The sequence below is a fragment of the Cibotium barometz genome, chromosome 49, assembly GCF_041138505.1.
Source record: "Cibotium barometz isolate CiBa-2024 chromosome 49, ASM4113850v1, whole genome shotgun sequence".
In the NCBI taxonomy this organism is placed as follows: Eukaryota; Viridiplantae; Streptophyta; class Polypodiopsida; order Cyatheales; family Cibotiaceae; genus Cibotium; species Cibotium barometz.
In genome coordinates this window covers 103,373-130,569 of record NC_141094.1, presented here as the reverse complement: position 1 = coordinate 130,569, position 27,197 = coordinate 103,373, and the positions used below count along the sequence as shown (strand labels likewise).

The 27,197-nt window shown below is 45.2% G+C and overlaps 1 protein-coding gene across 1 annotated transcript; it reads left to right on the top strand.

Moving 5' to 3' along the window:
• Nucleotides 1–2,052: 2,052 nt before the first annotated feature.
• On the top strand, nucleotides 2,053–26,752 carry LOC147610162 (uncharacterized). Its single transcript, XM_086786457.1, has 3 exons — nucleotides 2,053–2,416; nucleotides 15,676–15,980; nucleotides 26,446–26,752. The coding sequence occupies exons 1-3, from the start codon at nucleotides 2,225–2,227 to the stop codon at nucleotides 26,609–26,611; spliced, it is 663 nt and encodes a 220-aa protein (XP_086642583.1). The 5' UTR covers nucleotides 2,053–2,224; the 3' UTR covers nucleotides 26,612–26,752.
• The last annotated feature ends 445 nt before the right edge of the window (nucleotides 26,753–27,197 follow it).

Genomic DNA, 27,197 nt, shown 5'->3' with positions numbered 1-27,197 from the left:
GGAGAACTTTTTAGGAATACTTGGCCTAGCTATGGTCCTTGACTCACAGTTAGTGAAATCGATTGCCTCAACAACTAGTTTATTGAAATTAGCTTGTTCTCTCAATTTAGCATGATAAAAAAAAACTCACTTTTTACCTTCACATTGTGAAGGTGAAAGTGAAGGTAATATCGGGGTTTTTAGTGGGGTTTTGACCACCCCACTAACACTAGAGTGGGACTCGAGATTAACGCAACCTTCGTAATGTGACTTGACTCCCAACTTAAATGTGCTGAATTCCTTTTCACTTTGATTTAAGTCACAAAGATATTCTTAATGCTACTAAGTTGGAACTTCATTTTAGTGTGACCACTATCTTTTATGAACACCATTAAGAGCCAATTCACATGCTTAGGTGATGAGTGTCATTTCTAGGTATGAAAGGTTAACATTACTCCACTATTAAACAACCCCATCCCACTGAGCTTTAGTGGCATTCATGGTACTTAATTGTAAACAATAAAATACCTATCCCACACACACATTTTTGTAGCGCTTACAAAAGATATTTCTTGCTTTAGAAGGTAGGTGAGGGGGATAACCTATCGTGGGTCATCATATTGTGAGGACTTTAAGTCTAATGTGAAGACCATCACATTGTGTGGTGTGTACGAACTCTAAATTTAGAAAACTCACACTCTATTTAGAACAGGTAGTCATAGGAGGGGTCAACCCTTTTCTCAATTCTAAAGCTATCCACCTAGAATCCATGTAGAATCCACATCACTTTTAAATCAAATCATAAAATTAACAAAAAAAAACCAATTTTCAAGACCATTTAAAATGCACAACTCCAATTTCCCTCCTTCCAACCGACATCCTTTGGCCTCAAGATTACCTAACACAATGACCTCAAGATTATCTAACTCCAAAGACCTCACAAGATTATCCTTTGGCCTCAAGAGTGTGCACACCCCCTATCCCTCATGTATAAAGGACATGGTGCATTGAATGAGGCCATTTCATGGGATCAATGGCTGTGAAGCCCAAGTGTGATAATTGAGGCCAGATCTGACGTTAGATTTTAAAAGAGTAAACATGGCCATTTTCGTGGGATCAATGGCTGTGAAGCCCGGGTGTGATAATGGAGGCTAGATCTACCATTAGATTTTAAAAGAGTAAACATGGCCATTTTCGTGAACCATGCCAAAACCTGTTTGAACCCCATTTCCAAGGCTATAATTTTTTTTTTGTTAACACATTTCACATCATACATGTTCAGATGTGCTAGCTAGCCCATCCGCGTCTAAGCGCTCGAGTGCTAGATTCAAGTTTGGCCCCTGCACCAACCGCGTTTGGGTCGCTAGTCCAAGCCGACATTTTTTTCCGGGCATGTCACATCCCCGGCCACCCCTCCCAACTCATCCTCCAACCCCCTCGGCGTTGGCCCCCACCCAACCGGCTCCTTATCCTCTCTCTCTCTCTCTCTCTCAAGTCATTTCACAAAGTCGGACTAGAGTCAAGCTCAACAAGGTCTTCTTTCCCCCCGCTGATTTTTCCAAGCTCGTTCCCTTGGCTGTGGTTTCGCTAGGTAGTAGATAGGGATAGTGGGAATCTCGTTAATCCATTCATGCGCGTCACTAAATGACAAGGCATTTCGCTACCTTAAGAGACTCATAGTTACTCCACGCTTGGTTGAATTTCTTCACGTTGACATTCAGAGCACTCGACAGAAATCACATTGCGTCAACATCCGTGGGACTTATTCTCGTGGCTTGTGGCTTGACTTTTTGGTGTGGGCTTATTCTCGTGGGTTGACTTTTTGAGAGAGTGAGACCAGTGTTCGAAAAAAATAATTTTGCCAAAAAGTTAATAACCTTCATTAGCAATTTGGGAAATTATTAATTGAAGAATTTCTCAAATTTTGGAGGTTTTCCTTCTAAAATTTCCCAAATTTTGCAGGTTTTTGTACCTTCAAGTTAAAAATTTGAAGGTTAATTTCAGAAGTTGCAGGTGCAAATTACACTAAACTCGGGTTTTTTTCGAACACTGAGTGAGACTCGGAGGAGTTTGGTTTTGGATCTTGCGAAACTTGGAGAGAGAGAGAGAGACTCGGTAAGTCGGCATCTACTCGTGAAGCTAGATAACCCAACTTCCAAGTTCCCAAATTAAGAGAGAGAGAGAGAGAGAGCAACGAAGTGCATCAGTCGTTCTGCTGTTTGTAGAGACAGAGAGAGAGAGAGAGATGGGTGTGCAGGGAGTGTTAGAAGGGGTGGGGTGGTGGTGGCTGCTGGGCGTGGGCATTCCTTTTGCGGGCTACTCCATTCCCTTCGTGCTGGGAGACTTCAATCTCTACAAGCATCTCACCATTGCTGCTCTTGCCGGTCGCTTTGATGTTGCTGGCCTTCACATCGTCGACCACGTTGCCCTTTGGCAGGTTCTTCTCTCACCTCTCAATTTCACTCACTCACTCACTCTCTCTCTCTCTCTCTCTCTCTCTCTCTCTCACACACACACACACACTCTCTCTCACGAACCGTCCTTAAGTCCTTGAGTATGTGTTTTTCTCTCTCTCTCAGTTAACACACACACGCGTAGGAATCTCTCTCTTTCATGTACACAATATACAGAGATTACTCTTCTCTTTAGAGACTCTCTCTTTCTCTCATCGTTTTCGATACTGCTCTCCACTGCTCAACAAAAACCTTTTTCCCAGCCCTTAAAAATAAAGGCTTTGAAAAATACAACCTGTATTTTGTGTTAAATTTAGTGGTTTTACCGGTAATATACACTAAAACTAATGAATTTCAGCCCTACATCCAGCCGGTAAAATTACATGTAAATGCCGGTTTTTCTGAAATCCAGCCGGTAAAATTACATGTAAATGCCGGTTTTGTCGAGCACTGCTGGCAGTAAAATATATTTTCAGGGTTCAAACCCATAAAAATATCAAAAAGCCCCAAGTGCTCACTTTACAAGGACGTTAGCAAAAAGTCCCTCCATGTGCTTATGGAGACTAAGCACCACTATCACCCAGCTCCACCACTCGTCTTTGCAAGAGGCCATGAATGTACGAACACGACTAGCTCTACCACACACACATGGTTATTTCGTATAAAATAGCAGCATTTCAACCTTCATTTCACTGTTTCAAGGTTGCCTACAAGAAAAACCATTTTTAGCTAAATTTTGTGTGCAAGATACACCATTTTTCGCTGAAGTATATGTATATTTATAGATGTTGTTTTCTTATATAGTAGGTAAATTTGTTAAGCTCCTCCTAGTACTGAGGTAGCACTCTAATAGTCAGCTCTTACATCAATAAGAAAATCTAAGTGCTCCTTATGACACCTCTACATAGAGGGGGTTTAACAAGTATGAGATATTGCCCCCCCCCCCCCCCCCCCCCCCCCCTTCCCGTGACGAGGTTCTCGTCAAGCGAGGTCATCTTGGAGGACGACCCATCTCTGTTTGACAATGGAAGCTCATGTGCATACGAGACTTGAACACGAGTTGTAGTCTTGATAGTGGACGGAATCACGCATTGAGACTCCATGAGAAGTGGACCGAGTTCGTGTGCATATGAGACTTGAACACAAGCTGCAGTCTTGATGGTGGATGGAATCACGCATTGAGACTCCATGGGAACCGCGGCCTTACCATGTGAAAGGATTTCATGTGGTGTACGCCTTAATAAAGGCAGGTGGGGGCGAGGCGTACAGAGGACACACGGGTGTATCTTTTCTGCAGAGAGAGAGAGAGAGCGAAGAGCAACACACTGGAGTCCAGCAGAGGAGCGAGCACATGAGCAAGCTGCAGGGGTGTATGCAAGCGAGCGCGTGAGCAAGGGTGCTCAGCTGCGAAGAGCGAAGCACTGGACTCCAGCAGGCTGCAGAGACAGAGAGCGCAGAAGGCTCGCATGCAAGTGTGTGTGTGTGAGTAAGTGCATGAGCAAGCCTACGAGCGAGCAAGCGAGCAAGTGTGTGTGCAAGCCTGCAAGCGTGTGAGCAAGCAGGCAAGGCTGTGCGTGTGCAGAAGGAGGAGGTGTTGACCAGCTCGTGCGCGTGTGTGCGGCTGCAAACAGCCGTGTTTCTCTTCCTTGCTGCAGGGCAGCCGCGTCAGCAAGCTTGCAAGGCTGTGTGCGTGCAGAGGGTAAAGGTGCAGGGCAGCCCGCATGCGTGTGTGCGCGCGGCTGTAAACAGCAAGTCTTTCATCCAGACTGCAGGGCAGCCGCACGAGCAAGCATGCAACAGAGTCTACGAGTAAGAGCATGAAAGCAAGCATACGAGAGTGTGTGCGAGCAAGTGCGTCAGTAAGCAGGCGAAGAAGTGTGTAAGCAAGCGCAGGAGCAAGCTTGCGAGGGTGCATGCGTGCAGAGTGTAGAGGCGCAGGGTAGCCCACATGTGTGTGTGTGTGCAGCTGTGAACAGCCGAGCCTTTTATCCAGACTGCAGGGCAGCCGCGCTTGAAGAATGTGTGTGCATTGCCTATTCTCTGTGGCTATGTTGGAGTGCAACAGCAGAAGCATTGTGTGGTAAAGCAGAGGCTTGTGCAGGTGAAGCAAAGGGGCCGAGTTGCAGAGGCGATTCGGATTGCTGTAAGCAATGTGCAGGTGAAGAGAAGATGGCAATGTGCAGGGGCTGATTCGTCATCGACTCTCTATTGCATGAAGCGGTTCCTATACGGAGTTGCGGAGGCAATTTCAAGGCAGACAGCAGAGTTGCGGATCCTACACGGAGTTGTAGAGGCGACTCGCAGGCGGACAACAGAAGCTTCCGTCGGCCACACACCATGTGGTCTGACGTACTTTTACAGTGGTTCTCACCCGCGAGGTTTCCTTTAGGTACTGAGTGCAGGGTGCTTGGTTGGTTTCATGGTGTATTATTTATTATGTTGCCATGTATAAACAAGGATCCTCTTTAGTGAAGTTGTCTGGCTGATTGTGGAAGGGCGTGGCCCTTATGTTCATGCTCCTTGTGTGATGATTAGTCTTTGCAGTTTGATGTTATACTCTATGATGCTGTGTGTGTGATGTGATGAAGCTGGCTGGTCTGGTTTCTTATGGGGAGTAACTAGTGGGGGTTGTGATTCTTTCGGGCCAACACGGTGAAGTAGCGGGTAGCTTTTAGGGAAAAAGTGAGAGCGCTGCAGACCCCTCACGTGGCAGTGGTATTAGAGCGATTCAACCCTCGAACTAGCTAGGGCTACATACATTACAACATGGATGAGAGTGACATCCAGTCCGTGCATGGAGGAGATGCTCTGGACCATGAGCTAGAGTGGGAGCCTCGAGAGGCTCTACCCCAAGCTGCGGCATCTGGCTTGGCGGGCAGACCACCACCAAGAGTTCCCACTCAGGCAAGGGTGTTGTAGTTGGAGAAAAGGTTGCAGACCCTTGAACAAAGTGCGGATGCCTTCAAACAGGAGGTCATCTGGCTGGATGCAGCTTATGCGAGTGCGGTAATGGAGGTGGCTGCCCTCAATAGGCAAGTGGCAGATTTGAAGATCAAGGTGGCGCAATTAGAAGGAGAGGTTCGGGCCAAAGCTGGCTCGTCTACGAGGGCAATCAAGCCAAAGGATCCCGAGCCCTTTGATGGCACACAAGAGGTGAAGCTCTTGCAGAACTTCTTGTATGACTGTGAGCAATTTTTCAAGAGTGCCAATCTTACTGCAGAGGCAGATAAGGTCTTTTATGCGACCACCTTTTTGACCAAAGATGCCAAGCTTTGGTGGCGTAATTACGTGGAAGATGTGGACAACGGAAGAAATACTTTCGCTATTTCGACATGGGATGAGCTGAAGGCAGCTTTGCAGAAACAATTTCTGCGCATGAATGCCGAATGGAAGGCAAGACAAGCCCTCGACAGCTTGGAGCACACCGGCTCAATCCGGGAGTACATGAAGGCCTTTCAAGCCCTTATGCTGCAGATCAGGACCATCTCTAAGGAAGACGGGTTCTTTCACTTCACTCATAGGCTCAAAGGTTGGGCCCAAGCAGATCTGCAGAGACAAAATGTCACCACTCTCGCTGTGGCATATGTTGCAGCCGACATGCTGACAGATTACAAGGAGCCTGGCCAACAAGGTGAAGGCTCTTCTCAAAGCAAAAGGTCGGTGGGTGCGGGCATCTGCGAATGGAGGCAAAGATAACGCCAAGAGTGGCTTTAAGGGTAAGAGGTCTGATTGTGAAGGTGGCGGAAGCGGGGGCACTTCCACATCAAAAGAGACAAGCAATGAAGCCAGCTCTTCGAAGAAAGGAGGATCAGGCAACGGAAAGACTGAGTCCTCAAGGTCAGGAGCGGGCTCAAGCAAGTCGACGGGAAAAGCGAAAGAGGTGGAGTGTTTTATTTGCAGTGGCAATCATTATGCTCGTGATTGTCCACCTAAGCAAGCTCTACAAGGCATCCAGCAAAGTAGACTCCTCCACGAGTGTCCAGAGTTTGGGCACTATTCAGCGCCTGAGTGCAGTGGACTCTCAAGTTGAATTGAAGTGTAATCGGCTTCTTAATGTCTCAACCATACTGAATGGTAGACCGGTAAGAGCTATGGTGGATAGCGGGGCGTCTCACAACTTCATCACTCCAGCAAAAGCAAAGGAGTGTGGGATGAAGATAGAAGCGGATCCCGGATCCATGATGAAAGCTGTGAATTCACCAGACAAGGAGGTCGGGAAGAAGGCCAAAAGCGTTCCAATTACTGTGGGTGAGGTTACTCACAAAACAGACTTCAGCGTATGCGAAATGGACGATTTTGACATTGCGCGTGGGCAAGTTTGGTTGCAAGAAGCTAAGGCCTTGATCTCTTCCTATTCGGAACAGCTCCTCCTCTTGGGTGATTCAAGGATAAGGGTAGTGGGGAGGCTACCACAGAACAGCCAGCAACATACCCCAAGCTCTTATCAGCCCTATAACTGAAGCAAGCGGTGGGCAAGGGTGCACAGCTGATTGTAGCTACCTTGGTTGAGCATAAGCATCATCCTCTCAAGAGATCTCGATGGAAAGAGGCTCCGGAATTGAGGGGGGGGGGGAGGAAATGTGACGAGGTTCTCGTCAAGCGAGGTCATCTTGGACGACGACCAATCTCCGCTTGACAACGGAAGCTCATGTGGACCGAGTTCGTGTGCAGACGAGACTTGAACACGAGCTGTAGTCTTGATGGTGGACGGAATCACGCATTGAGACTCCATGAGAAGTGGACCGAGTTCGTGTGCAGACAAGACTTGAACACGAGCTGCAGTCTTGAGATGATGGTGGACGGAATCACGCATTGAGACTCCATGGGAACCGGGCCTTAGTGGGTGCATTAAGGTCCAGTTGTGCAAGTGTACCTTGGGCGGCCTTACCATGTGAAAGAATTTCATGTGGTGTATGCCTTAATAAAGGCAGGTGGGGGCCAGGCGTACAGAGGACACACGGGTGTATCTTTTCTAGAGAGAGAGAGAGCGAAGAGCAACACACTCGAGTCCAACAGAGGAGCAAGTGCGTGAGCGAGCTACAGGGGTGTATGCGAGCGAGCGCGTGAGCAAGGGTGCTCAGCTGCGAAGAGCGAAGCACTCGAGTCCAGCAGGCTGCAGAGACAGAGAGCGCAGAAGGCTCGCATGCAAGTGTGTGTGCGAGTAAGCGCGTCAGCAGGCCTGCGAGCGAGCAAGTGCGTGTGCAAGCCTGCAAGCGTGTGAGCAAGCAGGCAAGGCTGTGCGCGTGCAGGAGGAGGAGGTGCTGACCAGCTCGTGCGCGGCTGCAAAAAGCCATGTTTCTCTTCCTAGGCTGCAGGGCAGCCGCGTCAGCAAGCTTGCAAGGCTGTGTGTGTGCAGAGGGTAAAGGCGCAGGGCAGCCCGCATGCGTGTGTGTGCGCGGCTGTAAATAGCGAGACTTTCATCCAGACTGCAGGGCAGCCGCGCGAGCAAGCATGCAACAGAGTCTGCGAGTAAGAGCGTGAAAGCAAGCATACGAGGGTGTGTGCGAGGAAGTGCGTCAGTAAGCAGGCGAAGAAGTGTGAAAGCAAGCGCAGGAGCAAGCTTGCGAGGCTGTGTGCGTGCAGAGGGTAGAGGCGCAGGGCAGCCCGCATGCGTGTGTGCGGCTGTAAACAGCCGAGCCTTTTATCGAGACTGCAGGGCAGCCGCGCTTAAAGAATGTGTGTGCACTGCCTGTTCTCTGTAGCTATGTTGGAGCGCAACAGCAGAAGCATTGTGTGGTAAAGCAGAGGCTTGTGCTGCAGGTGAAGCAAAGGGGTGCAGGTGAAGAGAAGATGGCGATGTACATGGGTTGATTCGTCATCGACTCTCTATTGCAGGAAGCGGTTCCTACACGGAGTTGCGGGGGCGATTCCAAGGCGGACAGCAGAGTTGGGGATCCTACACGGAGTTGCAGAGGCGGCTCGCAGGCGGATAGCAGAGGCTTCCGTCAGCCACACACCACGTGGTCTGACGTACTTCTACAGCGGGTTCTCACCCGTGAGGTTTCCCTTAGGTACTGAGTGCAGGGTGCTTGGTTGGTTTTGTGGTGTATCATTTATTATGTTGCCATGTATAAACATCTTTGTCTGGCTGATTGTGGAAGGGCGTGGCCCTCATGTTCATGCTCCTTGTGTGATGATTAGTCTTTTTTGATGTTATGCTCTATGATGCTGTGTGTGTGATGTGATGAAGCTGGATGGTCTGGTTTCTTATGGGGAGCAACTAGTGGGGGTTGTAGCGGGCAGCTTTAAGGGAAAAAGTGAGAGCGCTGCGGACCCCTCGCGTGGCACCCCCCAGTAACAGGATCCCATAAGGAGAAGCGTGTCACACTAGGACACTTGGTCACCTTTTTCTCCCTCACTAGCCAATCAGGCACTGCGTCCATAGCAGTGGTGTCACACTGTCCACCGTCCCACTTCTCTCCAAAGTGTGCCGGCCTCCCATGCGCGACCATCTTTTTTTAGGCAGTGGGCGCTAAATGTTTGGAGGAAAAGGAAGTTATGGGTTTCTCTTGGCCGGCCGTTTCTCACCCTTCGACGTGGTGGCCTTGAGCTGTCGGGCATCTGTCCCAGCATGACATGGGCCGTCGTCCCCCCAATTGCCTGTTATAATGAGCTTTTAATGGGTGAATTAGCTCACAATTGATTAGCCCCCTAGCCTCCTAGCATTCCTAGTGTGGTAGTTACCTTAGTGCAGTGTGAAGCATGTGAATGGATGTGAGTCGTCACATCTCAGGTACTGTCAATATAGTAAATGGAAACCCCCCATCACGTCACTCTTCATTATATGTAAACTCTCTATATCACGTGCGATGTTCAAGGCCTATTTGTAAAATCCTTTATCTATGAATTTTTTGTGGATAAAACACATCCTTTTCTATTCAATCCGTGAATACCCCCTTTAAATGTCACCCTTGTATGCGTGAAGATTGTGTAAATTAAGGATTTCAAAAATCCCTTCTATTGAACCCACATGGTAACTTATTAAAATAAATTCCCCCTGTTGGGGTAAAGGCATAATGCCCACCCTTATAGTGTGTACAAGCCCATAAGTTATAGTACATAGTACACTTAGTACTTTTAATGTACTAAGTGCACTATGTGTACTAGTGCAATATACATGTGTGATAGGGGAGTCACACACTCATGCCTCATGAGTTGACTTATCCCCACAACTCTCTCTCTCCCTTGTTTCTCTGTGTATGTCTCCCACACATGAACTCTTAACCTAACCCTAATTCTCCCCATCAACTGGTATCAGAGCTTAGTGATCCCTCCCTCTTCCCTCTTCTCCTTGATAGCTGAACGAGCTGCTTGCTTTGCTGCTGTCATACTCTATGGCATCAACACTCGCAGCAAGGCCTGCAGGGCATCAACACTCGCAGCAAAGCCCTTCAGTGTGAGCAGCTTGTATCAAGGTCACAGTAGCCAGGCGGACAAGGAGTCAGGCGCAGCCAATCAAGTGAAGAAGCGCAAGAGCACGCACGGGTGTAGCTGGCGCTAGGCGAATACGTGGCAAACGTGTAGCGCTGGATCCGACGGAGCTGTCCCGAGCAAGTCCAACGGAGCGAAGAAGCGATAGGCGAGAAGCGTTGAGTCGTCGGCTGGCAATCGAAACATAAGCGAAGGCAGTGAACCCAACGTAATCACTGGAGCCAGGCGAGCGAAGCGACCTGTGCTAGGCGAAGTGTTGGGCGGATGAGCGTGGAACGAACACGCGAGAGCAACGGTAGTGCCTTCAAGCGTACCCCTTCCACCTTCCGACACTTCATCTCTCGCGAGAGCTCCGCTGCGTTCCCTGCCGTCGCTGGCCGATACCACCTCTACATCTCCTACGCTTGCCCCTGGGCCTCCCGCTGCTACGCCTTCATCAAGCTTAAATGCCTCGACCACGCAATCGGCATCACTAGACTAGTCGCACCCCATCTGCACAGTTTTCCAGCAGCAGCAGCAGCAGCATCAATACAACAGCAGCAAATTCAACGCCCCTTTTCTGCAGAAATTTCAGAGGTATATGCTTCATTTTTTTTTGGGATTTGCAATTGAGCAAGTACAGTAATCAATTGAGCAAATACAGGTGCCCAATTGCTCAAATTTTGAGCAAAATTGGCAAAATTGGGTGACATTGGTCACAATCAGGATCAATTTGCAGGAAATTGGTCACAATCAGGATTAATTTGCAGGAAATTGGATGTCGAAATTTGGGGCTTTTGATGTAATTGTGCAATTAAGCACTCATACATGCTGTATGATGTGAAAAATCGCACATTTGGGCAAAATTGCAGTGCAAATCAAAGGGCTTTTGTGCCGATTTGGTTGATTTGCACGAAGGCAATCGCATTTGATGCTGTGGATAATGTGCTGATGCCTTACAAGCACTCAATGTGCTTGTAAATCAAGGGGCTTTCATGTATTTGATGTATATGTGGCCAGGGGGAAGCATCGTGAACACTCTGGATGCCTTCATGTGCGTCAATGTACCATGAATGATCAGAAATTGATCTTAATTCAAGGGGCTTTTCAAGTTTGTATGCTTGTTGAGCTTGGCATAGCTGCAGGCAAGAAGGTTTTGCCATGCAAGTGGGTTTACAGGCTCAAAGTTGCACCAGATGCAAAGCCAAGATACAAAGCCAGGTTAGTGGCTAAGGGCTTCAAGCAGGAATATGGTGTGGACTTTGAGGAGATCTTCTCTCCGGTGGTCAAAATGACCACACTTAGAGCTGTGTTAGCTTTGGTTGCACATGATGATCTGGACTTGATTCAGATGGATGTGAAGACTGCTTTTCTTCACGGTGATCTCCATGAGGAGATATATATGCAGCAGCCAGAGGGTTATGCAGTGAGTGGAAAGGAGAAGCTTGTATGCAAGCTGAAAAAGAGTCTTTATGGGCTCAAACAGGCACCAAGAGAATGGTATCATAAATTTGATACATTCATGAAATCTCAGAAATTCAGGAGAAGTGACATAGATCACTGCTTGTACACCAAAAAAGCTTTGGATGGCAGTCTATTGATCCTCATCTTGTATGTTGATGATATGTTGATTGCCGGGAAATCTCGTAAGGAGATGGATACCTTGAAACAGAGGCTGCATCAAACCTTTGATATGAAGGATTTGGGTGATGCAAATCACATCTTGGGTATGCGGATACTTCGGGACAGAAATCAGCATGTGTTGTATTTGTCTCAGAAGGAATACATTGGCAAAGTTTTGCAGAGGTTCAATATGGACGGGGGGAAGAAGACTAGTACTCCTTTGCCTCCATATGTGAAACTCAGTGCTATGGACAGCCCACAGTCAGATAGAGACAGGGCTGATATGGCCAAGATTCCGTATGCTTCAGCTTGTGGCAGTCTCATGTATGCCATGGTTGCTACTAGGCCGGACATGTGGGAGTGGTTTCTAGATACATGGCCAACCCTGGCAAGAAGCATTGGGAAGCAGTGAAAGGTGTCATGAGATACCTGAAGGGCACACAGGATTTGTGCATTTGTTTTGGCAAACAGGATGCATTAGTGCATGGTTACACAGATTCGGATTATGCTAGTCATCCAGATAACCGGAAGTCTACTACTGGTTATGTATTTACATTCACAGGAGGTGCTGTGTCATGGATATCCAGGATGCAGAAGTGCACAGCCTTATCTACTACAGAGGCCGAGTATATTGCAGCCACAGAGGCTTGCAAGGAGGCATTATGGCTATCTCGGTTAGTGGTTGATTTGGGTTATACAGGGGATATTCCATTGTTGCATTGTGACAGTCAGAGTGCCATTCAATTGGCAAAGAACCCTGTCTTTCATGCAAAGACGAAGCATGTGGATGTGAAGTATCACTTCATCAGAGAGGTGATAGAGAACAAGCAAATTCAGCTTGTTAAGATTCATACGGATGACAACCCGGCTGATCTGTTGACGAAGAGTTTGCCTCCGGAGCGGTTTGCTCATTGCAGACACTTGATGGGCATTGGATGAGGCCACTTTCAGCCTTGATATGGCCTTGTATATTATCATGTACATGCTGATTTTTCTTTTCCTTTACTTAAGGGCACTTTGCCTTTAAGTGGGAGGTTGTTGGCGTAAAGGCATAATGCCCACCCTTATAGTGTGTACAAGCCCATAAGTTATAGTACATAGTACACTTAGTACTTTTAATGTACTAAGTGCACTATGTGTACTAGTGCAATATACATGTGTGATAGGGGAGTCACACACTCATGCCTCATGAGTTGACTTATCCCCACAACTCTCTCTCTCCCTTGTTTCTCTGTGTATGTCTCCCACACATGAGTTGATGGGAGAATTAGGGTTAAGAGTTATGTGGGAGACATACACAGAGAAGAACAAACGGAGAGAGAGAGAGAGAGTTGTGGGGATAAGTCAACTCATGAGGCATGAGTGTGTGACTCCCCTATCACACATGTATATTGCACTAGTACAAATAGTGCACTTAGTACATTAAAAGTACTAAGTGTACTATGTACTATAACTTATGGGCTTGTACACACTATAAGGGTGGGCATTATGCCTTTACCCCAACACCCCCTGTCCATGCAGGTACTAAAGGGCAACAAGGAAAATTCTATAGAAAGCTAAGAACTTCAATTAGAAGGGTGGTTAAGAGACTAAAGGGCATGAGATCCTCTACAAGCTAAGTTTTGGATCTAGGGTGGGGAAGTATAAACACAAAGATTGAGTGAATGCAAGCCATTGGATTTGGAAAAAAGTAAACTCGGCCCAATTTGGTTGATGTGGCCCCCTGTTGTGAATGGGGATTTGATTGGTCTCTAGTAGGGATTTCGACGAGCACACCAAAAAATTGCATGAATAACAATAAGTATTTTCAAAATGAGGTACTAGAAAAATTATCGTGATAGTGTGACAGTAAGGCTATGGTCTTGCAAGGTGGACACCCATGTTCGGATCTGAGGTAGAGTCCCCCCCCCCTCCCCTTTTTAATTTACATTCTTGGGCCTTGTTTATATTTTTTGGCTCTTATTTAAACCCACACATAAACGCATGCACTTGCACACACACACACACACACACACACACACACACACACACTATTACAATTACACATTAGACATGTACGCATATACATGAAGTGTATGTGTCTACATGTATATGTGTATAATTGTAATTGTGTGTGCACAATGGTTTCAAAAACAAATCCCAAATCCAAGTTTAAAAAAGAGATGGAGCACCAACAACTCAAGCCCTTCTGTTGAGAGGGCTAATAACTTACCACTACAACATCTCTTAATCGTGTACCCCGCCCCCTCAATGCAAGCTCTCGCTTAAGGTGGCACATTCCATTGGTGTGTCAACCTCCTCGCTTCCTCGCTGCACAAAAAAATGGTGCAGTACCATGGTCTCCAACCAAAAGCCATCAAGATTTGTATACCTTTATTTTATTGTATTAGATTTGCAACCCTTCTCTTGAGACATAAGCCATTAAGATTTGTATACCTTTATTTTACTATGCAATTGAGTTTGCAACCCTTAGTTATTCTCCTCTGCACTTGTAATCCATCAAGATTACCTTTTTCACTAGGCAAACATAGGCATGAACAAATGCTATAGTCAAACTCTTTTTGGGGAGAAATTGTGGGTTAGTCCTTAGTTTAGAGGGGTACTCTTCTAGTTGCTACTTAATTTAGAGGGTGGATATTAGAGAGGCGATGTATGCACATATATTTGATGATAGAAGAAAACAATTGCTTCCCTAGACCTCTCTCAACCAATGAAATTTAACATATTTTGCCCATCTTATGGGTGCGGATGCTACTCTTATGCTCCCTGTATAGTGTGTATTCAAAAACATATACTTCCTTCTTTGTCTTGCCACTAGGTCACCCATGCTATGCTTATTCTTCCTATATGGTGTGTGTTCAAGAAAACATAGTTCCTACTTTGTCTTGCCACTAGGGTCACCTCTAAGCACAACATAGCTCTTTGTCATGAAACCAAAAGGACACAAAACATTCAACAATTTATAAAAAATGCCCTCAAAGGACTATATTGTTGGCCTTGGTCTTGCCAAGGACACAAAAACTCATGCTTTTCAAGTTTTATTAAAAAAACAGAGTGTCTTAAGGAGTGATTGACTTTTAGCACTAACGTATGTGCTCTTAGGAAGTAAATGTTATATTTTTCTAATGTATGTGCACTAATGTATGTGCTCTTAGGAAGTGAATGTTCTATTTTTCTAGTCGTGTGATAACTAATATGTGCATTCCTAGATGTCATGCCTTGACGTTGCTTAAGTTATTTAATCTCCTTTTTTTTAAGATGATTTTGTTATATGTGCCACAAAATAGTTCATAACTTGTAAATAGGGGGGAAGTATGATACGTAATAATGCATCATATTCAAGTGAGTGTAGTAGAACAAGTACTAAAAGTTAAAAGTCCTTCACGGTTGGCATGCAACTTTTTCTTAAGTTTTACCAAGGGGCTTGTTATAGTTTGGTGGTAGTCCAATTTGTGAAGTGTTTCATTTTGCCAAGTCCCTAGTCGTGGTGGGCGTGAACACTATTGGCGACCTCGATTGAGGGGCGGTGTGGGTGGGTGAGTGAGTGAGTGAGTGAGTGAGTGTGTGTGTGTGTGTGTACACCTTCGCCCCCCCCCCCCCCCCCCCCCAAAAAAAGCTACACACCATCTGCATTTTTAAAAAAGGGGAAGAGCTTGTTGCAACTCGTGAGAGCAATTTGATTGTCTCTCTCTCTCTCTCTCAAGATTGGTTAGCTCACGGAGTTTGTACAAACTCCGTGAGCTAACCAATCTTGAGAGAGAGAGAGCAATTTGATTGTCTCTCTCTCTCTCTCTCTCTCTCTCTCTCAAGATTGGTTAGCTCACGGAGTTTGTACTCAACATGTTATTTGCTTGAATCCCACTCCACTTGGATAGAAATATGTGGTCTCTTTTTGGGATCATTACTACAAGATAACAAAGATCTCTCTCTCTCTCTCTCTCTATCTCTCTCATGTGGTAGATTGCTTACCTAATGGAGTTGCTATTCAACATGTCATGTGTTCAAATCCTACCCCCATCAAATAGATCAAATTACATTAAAACGTTCTCTCTCTCTCTCTCTCTCTCTCTCTCTCTCTCTCTCTCACACACACACACACACACACACACACACACACACACACACAGACACCTCGTTTTGTAGGATAAGCATGTTTTAGCAAAAGAAAAAGGCAAGAATTGCATTAACTATTATGGTGGTCGTGGTGCAGCTGCATTCTCTAGCAGGTCTTGTGTTCTTGTTCGTGGCACCATTTCAATTCAACACATCCTTCAGGGCTCGTCACTTGAAGCTACATCGACAGATGGGGTATGCATTTGTGTGTGCATCCCTTTTTTTAGCATTCACGGGTTCAACCACCATGCTTGTCAACTCCGAATTTGGGACTTTGGGACGGCTTTTTATGGCGATTGCGTCCATCACTCTCCTCATATGCCTTGCTCGTGCTGTGGCCACAGCTAGAAACAAACAATTTCAAGCACATAGGCGTTGGATGATTCGCACTACTGTCATGGGGTAAGCATTATCTACTCTACTTCTCACAAAAAAAATTCACATGACCTTGTTAAAAATACAAGCATTGTGTTGGAGCAAGTGCTTAATGTGTGTGTGTGTGTGTGTGTGTGTGTGTGTGTGTTGGAGGGTGGGGTGAGGGTATCATGATTGATCCCTCCCATTTGAAAGAACGTTGCTTGGTACCAACAAAAAAAAAGCCTTGCATTACAAAAAAGGAAAATTGTAAAAAATCGTTAAAGCCGTAATTACATTACAAATGAGAGGGACAATTATATACTTGGATTAGCCCAAAGGGTAGAGTCAACCTCTCGCTTGGGAGAGGCTGTGGGTGTGATCCTATAAGCTTTCCTCAAATTCAAAGGGTAGACAAGAGAGCCTACCCTTGTACATATGGAATGTAAATATCTATGCAAACTATTCTCATTTTAAGAGGCTGGAAACAAGGCATCCTACCCCTATGTGTATGCAACATAAATATCTATACAATATTTTTATGTGTATGCTTGTGTGTGGACGTGTGGGCCGAGCTTTTTTTCTTTTATGTATGTGTGGATTTGATGACGAAAAAAGAGGGGACAATCATAAATGTTTTTTGAAAGTAAGTCTAGCCCTCCTCACATAATTTGCAATTTGAAGATAGCCATATTGGATTCTTATTATTAAATGATTTATGCCTCAGTAGTTGGAGCCTCATAATTACATTGCATGCATGTGATATGCAGCGGAAGTCTTTGTATTGGAAGATCCTGTCACACAATATGCTCACACCGTCTTCTGTATCCTGAGTTTCGTGAGTTTAGCAATCCATTTCATTTACTTCAAACTTTAAAGAGTTGAGAGAGAGATAGATGAGAACTGTACACCAGATTGGGTCTCGAATTACCCACTGAAGGGCCCCCTATCCCGATAACGAGATAGTATTTGCTTTATTACTTTAGAGAGAATGACTTTGGACTGTAGATAAGCCAAACGCAAGATCTCGGAGGATCGGAGAGCGGCTGATCTGTACACTGCTGTAGAAACACCTCAATGACTTGATCTCGAGCCTATGCACTCCTCCCAAGGGCATGAGGAAGGGCTGCACACCTGAGGCTCAAAGAAGAAGAAGGTGGACTATTCTACACACTGTTAGAATGCTGAAAACACATATGAATGCTGTGTTACCTTCACCAGATGACTGCTGAATGTGTTGATGATGCATAGAAGGCTGGACACTGATGCAAACAACTGTTTCAGGGCTGGAAACTGCTGTAGACTGAACCTTCAGGGCTGGAATCTGCTGTGGACAGAAACGCTGAGGGCTAGAGAGGGCTGTGGACTGAAACGCATGAGCAACAGGGGACTGCAGGGCTGCTGCTGTACGGCTGGAGCAAAACGCAGATGGACTGCTGTACAGCTGCACCAAAACGCAGGTATCTGCAGGCTGCAAACTACTGATTTCTGGCGTGGAACTGAGCTGAAGGGTATGCTGAATCTGGGCCTGAACTGAGGCTGAATCAAGGCTGAATGCAAGCACCTAGGGCTGAATGAAGCTAGGGTTTCTCAAGGGCTGGAGAAGCAAGCTTATGGGCTCTAGGGTTGGATTAGTCTTGGGCTGAGAGCAAGAGAGAGGAGAGCTCTTAGCACAATGAAGACTGAATGAGCAAAAGAGGCTCTAGGCAAGCCTATTTATACTAACTAGGGGTTGGTCATTTAATAAAGTTAATATTTATAAATGCCCAATAATGCAAATAATGATAAATAAATACCAATAAATATGGAAAAAATACCAGATAAATCCCAGTAAATTCCCTAAGGCTTTGGGGATGTTCTAAATGATGCACAGGCATATGTATGCATATTATGCAAGATGCAGAGTGCTTTCTGATGCAAACCCTAAGGCTTCTACTGACTCTACATGCATGAATGATTCTCTCCAAGTGGGTTAAGGGACTTGACTGACTGACTGACCCACTAAGGCTGAGGAATGACCTACGTAGCTCGTGCCTGACTTATCCTGGACTGAGGATGTACAATGGGGTCACGGCGTACGACAAATATCATCCTATTGGGTTCTAAAACTGTACAACTGATGCACTTCTGATGATGAGCCATCTTGTCACCATGCACTGAGTGCAGAGTGCATGTGACATTCCCTCCTGATTAGCTTGGCGCGGCAGGTTCATGGCTTCCAAGTAGTCCGCCAATAACTGGGGATACTCCTGGAAGAACTCCTCGTCGAGCCATACGGCTTCGTGGGTGCCTCGATCTCGGAATTTCGTATAGAACTGACGAATCCGTCGATCGGAACCATGCTTCCATCGATGAAGAAGGATCTGTTCAGGCTCAATAACTTCTGCCTCGTCTACCACGTTTGGCTGCTGTTCATCTGAAACATCAAACACTTCTGGACCAACATATGGTTTTAGCCAAGAAACATGGAAAACATCATGCATTGTCCAACTGGCAGGCAACTTTAACTTCATTGAGACATCACTTATCTTCTTAACTATTGGAAAAGGGCCAAAACTTCGGAATGAAAGCTTGGGACAACGTTTGCCCACTTGTTTCAATCTTTGCTTCATGATACGCAAATAGACCCAATCCCCTTCCTTGAAGTGGACATCTCGTCTAGATTTATTTGCCTGTCTGTTATATGCTTCCTGAGCTTTGGTCAAGCGGTCTTTGACTGACTCAATGATCTCGGAAAATGCTTCCGTGGTTTTATTAGCCTCTAAAGATGAAGACACCATTCTCGTCAAAAGAGAAGAAAAACGGCGACCAAAGGCTGCTTCATATGGAGTCCGTCCGACACTAGATGAATGAGTGTCGTTCAAGATAGCTTGGACCAACGGAAGATAGTGCTCCCATTTGGACTGCTGGTCATGACAATATGACTTGAGGACATCAAAGGCCAACTGATTATAAATTTCTGTCTGGCCATCTGTCTGGGGATGGAATGCACTAGACAACTGCAACTTAGTTCCAAAGTTTTCAAATAATGCCCTCCAGAAATGCGAGGTAAACTTGGAATCTCTGTCTGATGTTATGGTGCTAGGCAAACCACAAATTGGATACCAATGCTTGAGAAACAGACGGGCTACGTCCTCGGCTGTGGCCGTATGCTTGCATGGGATGAGCATGCAGAACTTACTAAAGCGATCCACAATGGTAAAACACTGAGTGTTACGGGATGTTGGTAGAGGCCCTACAAAGTCCATAGATATGTCGATGAAAGGTCCGTCGGGGATAGGCAAAGGTTGAAGTAAACCTGCCTTCTTTGTATGGGGAACCTTGACTTTTTGACAAATCTTACAGGCTTGTACATGTGCATAGACATCACGCCTCATCTTTGGCCAATAAAAGGACCGTTCTAATTTCTCGAGAGTACTGTTGATACCCCTATGTACTCCAACTAAGGAGTCATGGGCATCGTGGAGAAGAGCAGAACGCTTTTCCCGAGTAACACAGAGACGGTTCTTGTAGAACAACCAACCGTTCTGTACTGAATAGTGGCCAGGCTCAGAAGTGAGGGCCAAACTATACTGAGTACCAAACTCAGGGGAGTCGACATATTGGTCTTTCATACTATCCAAGTCCTTCCCCGTGATTTCGAGAATGGTAGCTTCTTGGACTGCCTGGATGCTGGACTTTCGAGTGAGAGCATCTGCTACTGGGTTATGCTTACCAGGGATGTATTCAATCATACCTCCAAACTGTTGGAAGATTTGGCTCCACCTGGCCTGTCGATCACTCCACTGGGCACTTGGCATAGTCTGAAGCCACTTAAGTGCTTGGTGGTCTGTTTTCACTGTGAAAGCCTGTCCATAAAGAAAAGGCTTCCAATGTTTGAGCGCTGTGATCACACCCAAAAGCTCTTTGTCATATACTGAATAATTCTTTTCGGCAACATCCAACTTTCTGCTGTAATAAGCCACGGGTCTATTGTCCTGCTGGAGGATTGCACCTATGGCTACATTGCTGGCATCGGTGATGACCTCGAAAGGTTCGTCCCATGATGCTAACTTTAATACAGGTGCTTCTGAGGCAGCTTTCTGGAGTGCACGGAATGCATCAAGTGCCTTACCTGTAACTGAGACTTTCTGCTTGCGAGTCTTCACCCCCTTGAGCAAGTCGGTAAGAGGTGTTGCAAGGTTGGAAAACTGATGGACATGTGTGCTATAGGCCTGACAAAGACCTACGAATGAACGGATTTCTTGGGCGGTCTTAGGAATATCCCAATCTAAGATCTCTTGAACCTTTGAGGGGTCCAGTCTAATCCCATCGGAACCGATGATGTAGCCCAAATACTGAACTTCCTTAACACCAAAGATAGACTTTTTGGCGTTTATGTAGAGCTGATTATCTCGCAAAAGTTGCAAGACTTTCTTCACATCTTTCTCATGCTGCTCCGCAGTGGCTGAGAAGACTAGTATGTCATCAAGGAATATGAAGACACACTTCCCAATGTGGACTGCGAAAATCCTAGACATCATCTTATTGAACGTTGCGGGTGCATTTGTAAGCCCAAAAGGCATGACTACGAACTCGTAGTGACCACGCTCTGTCCTGAAAGCTGTTTTTGGAATGTCAGCTTAAAAAATGCGGACCTGATGGTAACCACTCTTGAGGTCGATCTTAGTGAAAAACTTAGCACCGTCTAAACGCTCCAAAATGTACTCTATCCTGGGCATAGGAAACTTATTCTTGATAGTGAGTTTGTTTAATGCCCTGTAGTCTACACAAAGGCGTGCAGACTTGTCCTTCTTTTGGACAAATAGGATAGGTGCAGCAAATGGGAAGGAAGAAGGCCGAATGAATCCGGCTCGGAGAAGCTCAGATAACTGCTTTTCCAACTCGCCCTCTAAAGTCTTGGAAAGACGATAGGGAAACCTGCTAGGAGGATCTGATCCAGGGACCAAATCAATGTGATGGTCCTCAAGGCGAGAGGGTGGGAGACTGGGTGGGAGATCGTCCCTAAGCATAATGTCCTGGTGTCTGGACAGGAGGTCTGCTAATTGAGGGACTGAAGATGTAATGGATGCTACTAATGAGGGAGGGGCTATTTGAGCACGAACATAAAGGAGTGCTCCTTCTGCTCCCTTGCGGATAGCTCGTCGGGCCTGGAGATGCGAAATCAATGGGATGCCAAGAATGCTTCTATCCCCCCGAATCATGACAGGCTCAGGAAAACCTTTACAAATAGTAAAAGTGTCCTGTCCCCAATTGGGAATAGGCTCATACTGACGGAACCACTGAATTCCTAAGATCATGTCACACCCCAACAAAGGTGAGACAATGAAATCTCGTTGAAATGAGGCCTTCTGAACTTCAAAGGCAAACTGCTGTGCCTTCTGGGAAATGTGAGTGCGAAGACCAGGTGTAAACCCGTCCACATCCAGATGATATGGGACTAAAGTGCAGTTCAATTTATTAGCCAACTGGGGAGAGATGGCGTCTTCAGAACTACCCATATCGAAAAGGACTACAAACTGTCGGCCCTGGGCAGAGCCATAAGCTCGGATAAGGCTCTTCTGAGCAGCATCGCTCTCACCCTCCTGCTTAGCATCAAATACCACGGATGGCATAGGATGCATGGAAGGTAAAAGTTGAACTGCATTTGAGGTAGTAGGCGGGGCTGGAGGAGCTGGGGAGGCTGTGGCAACTGTGGCAGAAGGGGCTTTGGCAGCTTGTGCCGCTTGCCATTTGTGGCAATCCTTCTTACCATGCCCTATAATGTGACAGAAAAAACATCTATTTTCTGATTGGTACTTCTTTTGCTCCTCTGGAGGAAGATAACCTCCAGTAATGCCTGCTTTAGCCTTTTCATCAGGGGTTTTCTTAGGTTCTTTATCCTTCTTACCCCCTGAACTGGAGCTATTACTGTTGTCCTTCTTAGCATCTTTAGAAGATGCGTTACCTTTCCCTGTCTGTGCAGCTGATTGCTGCTGCTGGGGTTTGGTATTGGACTGAGATGTCTGCTTGGGCTTGCCCCCATTGAGCTTCATTTCTTCATTCTGAGCGAGAGTCAAAGCCTGGTCATAAGTACTTGGTTCAAAGTTACGAACTGTGAACCGAATGTTGGAGTCCAATCCACGAATGAATTGCTCCATCTTGGCCTGCTCAGATAACAATAACTGCTGTGCTAAAGTAATAACCTTACCGGAAAACTGAAGCACTGGGGAACCGTTCTGTCTGAGTCCGTAGAACTCGTCTTTCGGACCGGTCATGTACTGGGGCGGGAGAAATCTGGTCTTCAGGTCATGGACAAAGATGTCCCAGTCAAAGGCTGTGACACCTGTGGCTTGGTCAGTATGAATACTAGACCAATGCTGCCACCAAGTGACTGCCTCACCAGTGAGATGGGGAGCCGCTAAGTGGACTTTGTCTTGAGGGTCTGTGATCCTAGCTAATGGAAAATGAGCATTAAACTGATGAACAAATTGATTAACTGAAGAATGATCACACTTACCATCATACTTGCTGAAATTTGGTTGACTGCGAATGATGGTGGTTGCTGCTGCGGGATGCTGGTTGGTGACACCTATGACTGGGGAGACTGAGGAGAGCTGCTGATACCTCAGGTGTATGGCCTCCTTTTCCCGTTGGTGTTCGAGTAACATACGTTCTCGATCAAGCTCACGTTGGTGTTCCCGAGCGGCGAGTTCAGCCTGACGCCGGTCTTCGTCGATCCTGCGTTGGGCTTCCTCATAGTCCCGTCTTTCTTCTTTTTCTCTTCGCCTTCGGGCCTCGTCCTCTCTCCTTTGTTGTTCCATCTGAAAGAAGAGGGAGATGTAGTCGGGTGCTCCTGGAGGTGTAGAAGGACGTGCTGCTGCTGCCTCCAAGAGTGGGAGACGCTCCATGAGTAGCTGGTTCTGAGCTCTAAGAAGAGCTATGGTGTCTGCTGTAGGCGGAAGAACAAGGTCTCCTTCGGGGGAGACGTCTTCCGGCTGATGAGTACTCTCTCCTGTAGACATGATGCTGAAGTCGGTGGTCGTGCCGGAACGCAATCTAACCATCCAAGGATGCCCCCACGCTAGGATACGGTGTGTGTGGACAATCTGAATCTAATACCAATGTGATATGCAGCGGAAGTCTTTGTATTGGAAGATCCTGTCACACAATATGCTCACACCGTCTTCTGTATCCTGAGTTTCGTGAGTTTAGCAATCCATTTCATTTACTTCAAACTTTAAAGAGTTGAGAGAGAGATAGATGAGAACTGTACACCAGATTGGGTCCCGAATTACCCACTGAAGGGCCCCCTATCCCGATAACGAGATAGTATTTGCTTTATTACTTTAGAGAGAATGACTTTGGACTGTAGATAAGCCAAACGCAAGATCTCGGAGGATCGGAGAGCGGCTGATCTGTACACTGCTGTAGAAACACCTCAATGACTTGATCTCGAGCCTATGCACTCCTCCCAAGGGCATGAGGAAGGGCTGCACACCTGAGGCTCAAAGAAGAAGAAGGTGGACTGTTCTACACACTGTTAGAATGCTGAAAACACATATGAATGTTGTGTTACCTTCACCAGATGACTGCTGAATGTGTTGATGATGCATAGAAGGCTGGACACTGATGCAAACAACTGTTTCAGGGCTGGAAACTGCTGTAGACTGAACCTTCAGGGCTGGAATCTGCTGTGGACAGAAACGCTGAGGGCTAGAGAGGGCTGTGGACTGAAACGCATGAGCAACAGGGGACTGCAGGGCTGCTGCTGTACGGCTGGAGCAAAACGCAGATGGACTGCTGTACGGCTGCACCAAAACGCAGGTATCTGCAGGCTGCAAACTACTGATTTCTGGCGTGGAACTGAGCTGAAGGGTATGCTGAATCTGGGCCTGAACTGAGGCTGAATCAGGGCTGAATGCAAGCACCTAGGGCTGAATGAAGCTAGGGTTTCTCAAGGGCTGGAGAAGCAAGCTTATGGGCTCTAGGGTTGGATTAGTCTTGGGCTGAGAGCAAGAGAGAGGAGAGCTCTTAGCACAATGAAGACTGAATGAGCAAAAGAGGCTCTAGGCAAGCCTATTTATACTAACTGGGGGTTGGTCATTTAATAAAGTTAATATTTATAAATGCCCAATAATGCAAATAATGATAAATAAATACCAATAAATATGGAAAAAATACCTGATAAATCCCAGTAAATTCCCTAAGGCTTTGGGGATGTTCTAAATGATGCACAGGCATATGTATGCATATTATGCAAGATGCAGAGTGCTTTCTGATGCAAACCCTAAGGCTTCTACTGACTCTACATGCATGAATGATTCTCTCCAAGTGGGTTAAGGGACTTGACTGACTGACTGACCCACTAAGGCTGAGGAATGACCTACGTAGCTCGTGCCTGGCTTATCCTGGACTGAGGATGTACAATGGGGTCACGGCGTACGACAAATATCATCCTATTGGGTTCTAAAACTGTACAACTGATGCACTTCTGATGATGAGCCATCTTGTCACCATGCACTGAGTTCAGAGTGCATGTGACAATGCATGAGTTCGAAAGAGAGTGGGTTTGAGATATACTTAGGCATGACTTAATGGGTGTTTGCTCATAGGAGTTTGGTAGCTTTATAATTAGGTAATTACAACTATAAGTTTGCCATTTCTTCAAAGTGTAGAGTTTTAATACACAAGTAAAATCCCAAATGTTATGAAAGCATGAGCATTGAGTATAGAAACTAGCAATTCATAGAATGGGAAAACTTTAAATTTAGACATGAAAACCCAAATGCTACAAGAGTAAATGCTCGTAATTTTTCTATGAGTAGAGTTGGCAATTAAAATCCTACCTTGGTGATTTTAGGGGGCTTAAATAGATCCCCTTGTGCCTTTTAACAAACATCACAGTGGACAAGGTTATTTGTGACAAGCAGCCTTGGATGTAGTGTGTGTGTGTGTACGTGTGTGTGTGCATGCGCGTGCACGCCTGAAGTTTCCAAGCGTTCTCAAATAAGCGATTGATAAGATCATTGACACACACGTGGATAATTGTTGGGCGCTGTAGTGCTCAAAGAACCGAGTTTGCGATCTAATTTGCTCAATTAAAGTTAAGATATCCTAGTTCAAATTTTGGGTTGCCTTGAGCTACAATCTTGGTTAAAATATCAGCATTTATTTATACATTGTGGCATTTCAACAAAAGCTTACAAAAAAAATTTATTAGTTGCATGAATAGCCTTGGATTTTCCCGAGTAGGAATATGCTTTGTTCAATAAGGCCACCATCCTCTACACTAGTAATGCCCAACGTGGTCCAAGGCTAAAATTTGAAGCCTTCAAGGAATTTTTTTAAAATCTCTAAAGAAGGTTCTTTGAACATAGTAATTCTAATTAAACGCGACAAACACAGAGAAAAAATAATCTTTATCTCTAATTGAGACGTACACACAATATTCATATCTTGGAATAGGTTGGAGAATTAAATTCACAATCTCCCCCTAGAGGGAGGTTCAGTCACCCATATCTCCCTTGCCAAAAAAAAAACCCCATAAGTATTGTTTTGGAAGGGTGGCCTTATATATTCATTGAATTTAACCCCTTTAAGGATCATTTTTGGAAGGGTGGCCTTGGATATTCATTGAATTTTAGATTATAATATTCTTTTTCTTTGACATCTATCTAACAAAATTTACTCAATGATCTTTAAAAAGTGGATCCTTTCCTTCGAAGAGCAAAAATTTGTCTATCCTTGAAAAGTTTAGCAATTTTGCCTTTCAAAAAGTTAGCCCATCTTTGGAAGGATTATATGTATGATGTGAGGCCTCAAGAAGAGTATAAGTACTTTTATGAGCAGCCTTCAACAAATGGCAAGGGCATACCTTACTTGTGGCATTCTTCATTGAAGGCAAAAGAGCCACCAGTAGATTATTTCTTTATGATCATTGAAACCTCACAAATTGATTTTGCCCCACCAAGCATGATTTTTTAAATTACTAGCTAAACCTTTGAAATCTAATTTAGCTCTCCTTAAGTCCTTAGGCATGACTAAAAGCTGATTAATAGGTCTTTGTAATTATTCTTCTTGGTGTTCAAATTTGAATTCAAGGTACCTAATGATGCTAGTGGCAAAACAAGAGGGGATTGGTTACATAGATGCCTTTAGAAAGATCATCGTCAACAACAAGAATTAAACACATAGCATTTCTTCTTGGGATCCAAGTATGAACTCCCATAACTAGGGTATATCTTGTTGCAAATAGCTATAAGAGAGGAGAATGGCTACCCAAATCTAGATTGAAATGTTGGCAATGAATATCAAGCTCATGGGCTTGGATTCAATATATGAACTTTACAACAGTCCATTCTAAATAAAGAATAACAGAACCAGGGAGTTGAGGTTTTTGGTGATTAAAATTTAAACGTGATCAACCAAAGTCTTCTCTTCCAAAAGGACTATAGGGTTTTTTGAAATTTGTATTTTAATGTCATTTCAATGGTAATGTTAGCCTTCTAATTGGTACAATGCACATGAACAGGTACGGAGTTATAAATTCACGAATTGTTCTAATGGTTGCACAAAAGGGTCTTGGTTTACCTGTTTTGAGTGTTGCTGACTACTCCATCGCCATCTCTTGGATAATGGGTGTTGTAGTTGTTGAGTCCTACATCCAAAAGTATTTGAAAGAGAAAAGGGCAGAGTAGATTTTTTCTTGTATGTAAAAATCATAACTCATCAGCTTGATGTTTTTACTCCTCCACACTCGCAATTTTTTTTCCTTGTAATATTTAGAATTGTTCAAAATCTCATCCTTATATAACGTTGATCAGTATGACCTTTTTTCATGGGCTCCATTCTCTTTAATAACCCCCTTGCACCCATCTCTCTCTCTCTCTCTCTCTCTCTCTCTCTCTCTTTGTTATGTGCATATGCACACACACGCACACACACACACACATATTTAGGTTAAGCTAAATTAGGTCTCATCAAGATCCTTCACACACCAAATTAGACTTCCTTTTTACTTATCAAATTTGAGGAACCTAGTTGAACCCAATGTTTTGACTTGACTATTTAAGTGGTATATAAATGTTCCTTGCAAACGAGTTCTCCCAATAAAATTGTATTGTTGAGATTGTGAAGTAATGGCCTTTTGTTTAATTTTTCATGTTTGGTAATAAGCCGTGTGTTGTTTGAAATTTTGAAATGTAATTACATAATACACTAGCAAAAGAAAATGTTGCATTGTGAAGTCATGCATTTTTCTATTTCTTTTGACTTCTCAATCGA

Coding starts and splice junctions, on each gene's coding strand:
- LOC147610162 (XM_086786457.1), top strand. CDS start 2,225: ATGGGTGTGCAGGGAGTGTTAGAAGGGGTGGGGTGGTGGTGGCTGCTG. Junction 2,417..15,675: donor ACCACGTTGCCCTTTGGCAG/GTTCTTCTCTCA, acceptor GTCGTGGTGCAG/CTGCATTCTCTAGCAGGTCT. Junction 15,981..26,445: donor ATTCGCACTACTGTCATGGG/GTAAGCATTATC, acceptor GCACATGAACAG/GTACGGAGTTATAAATTCAC.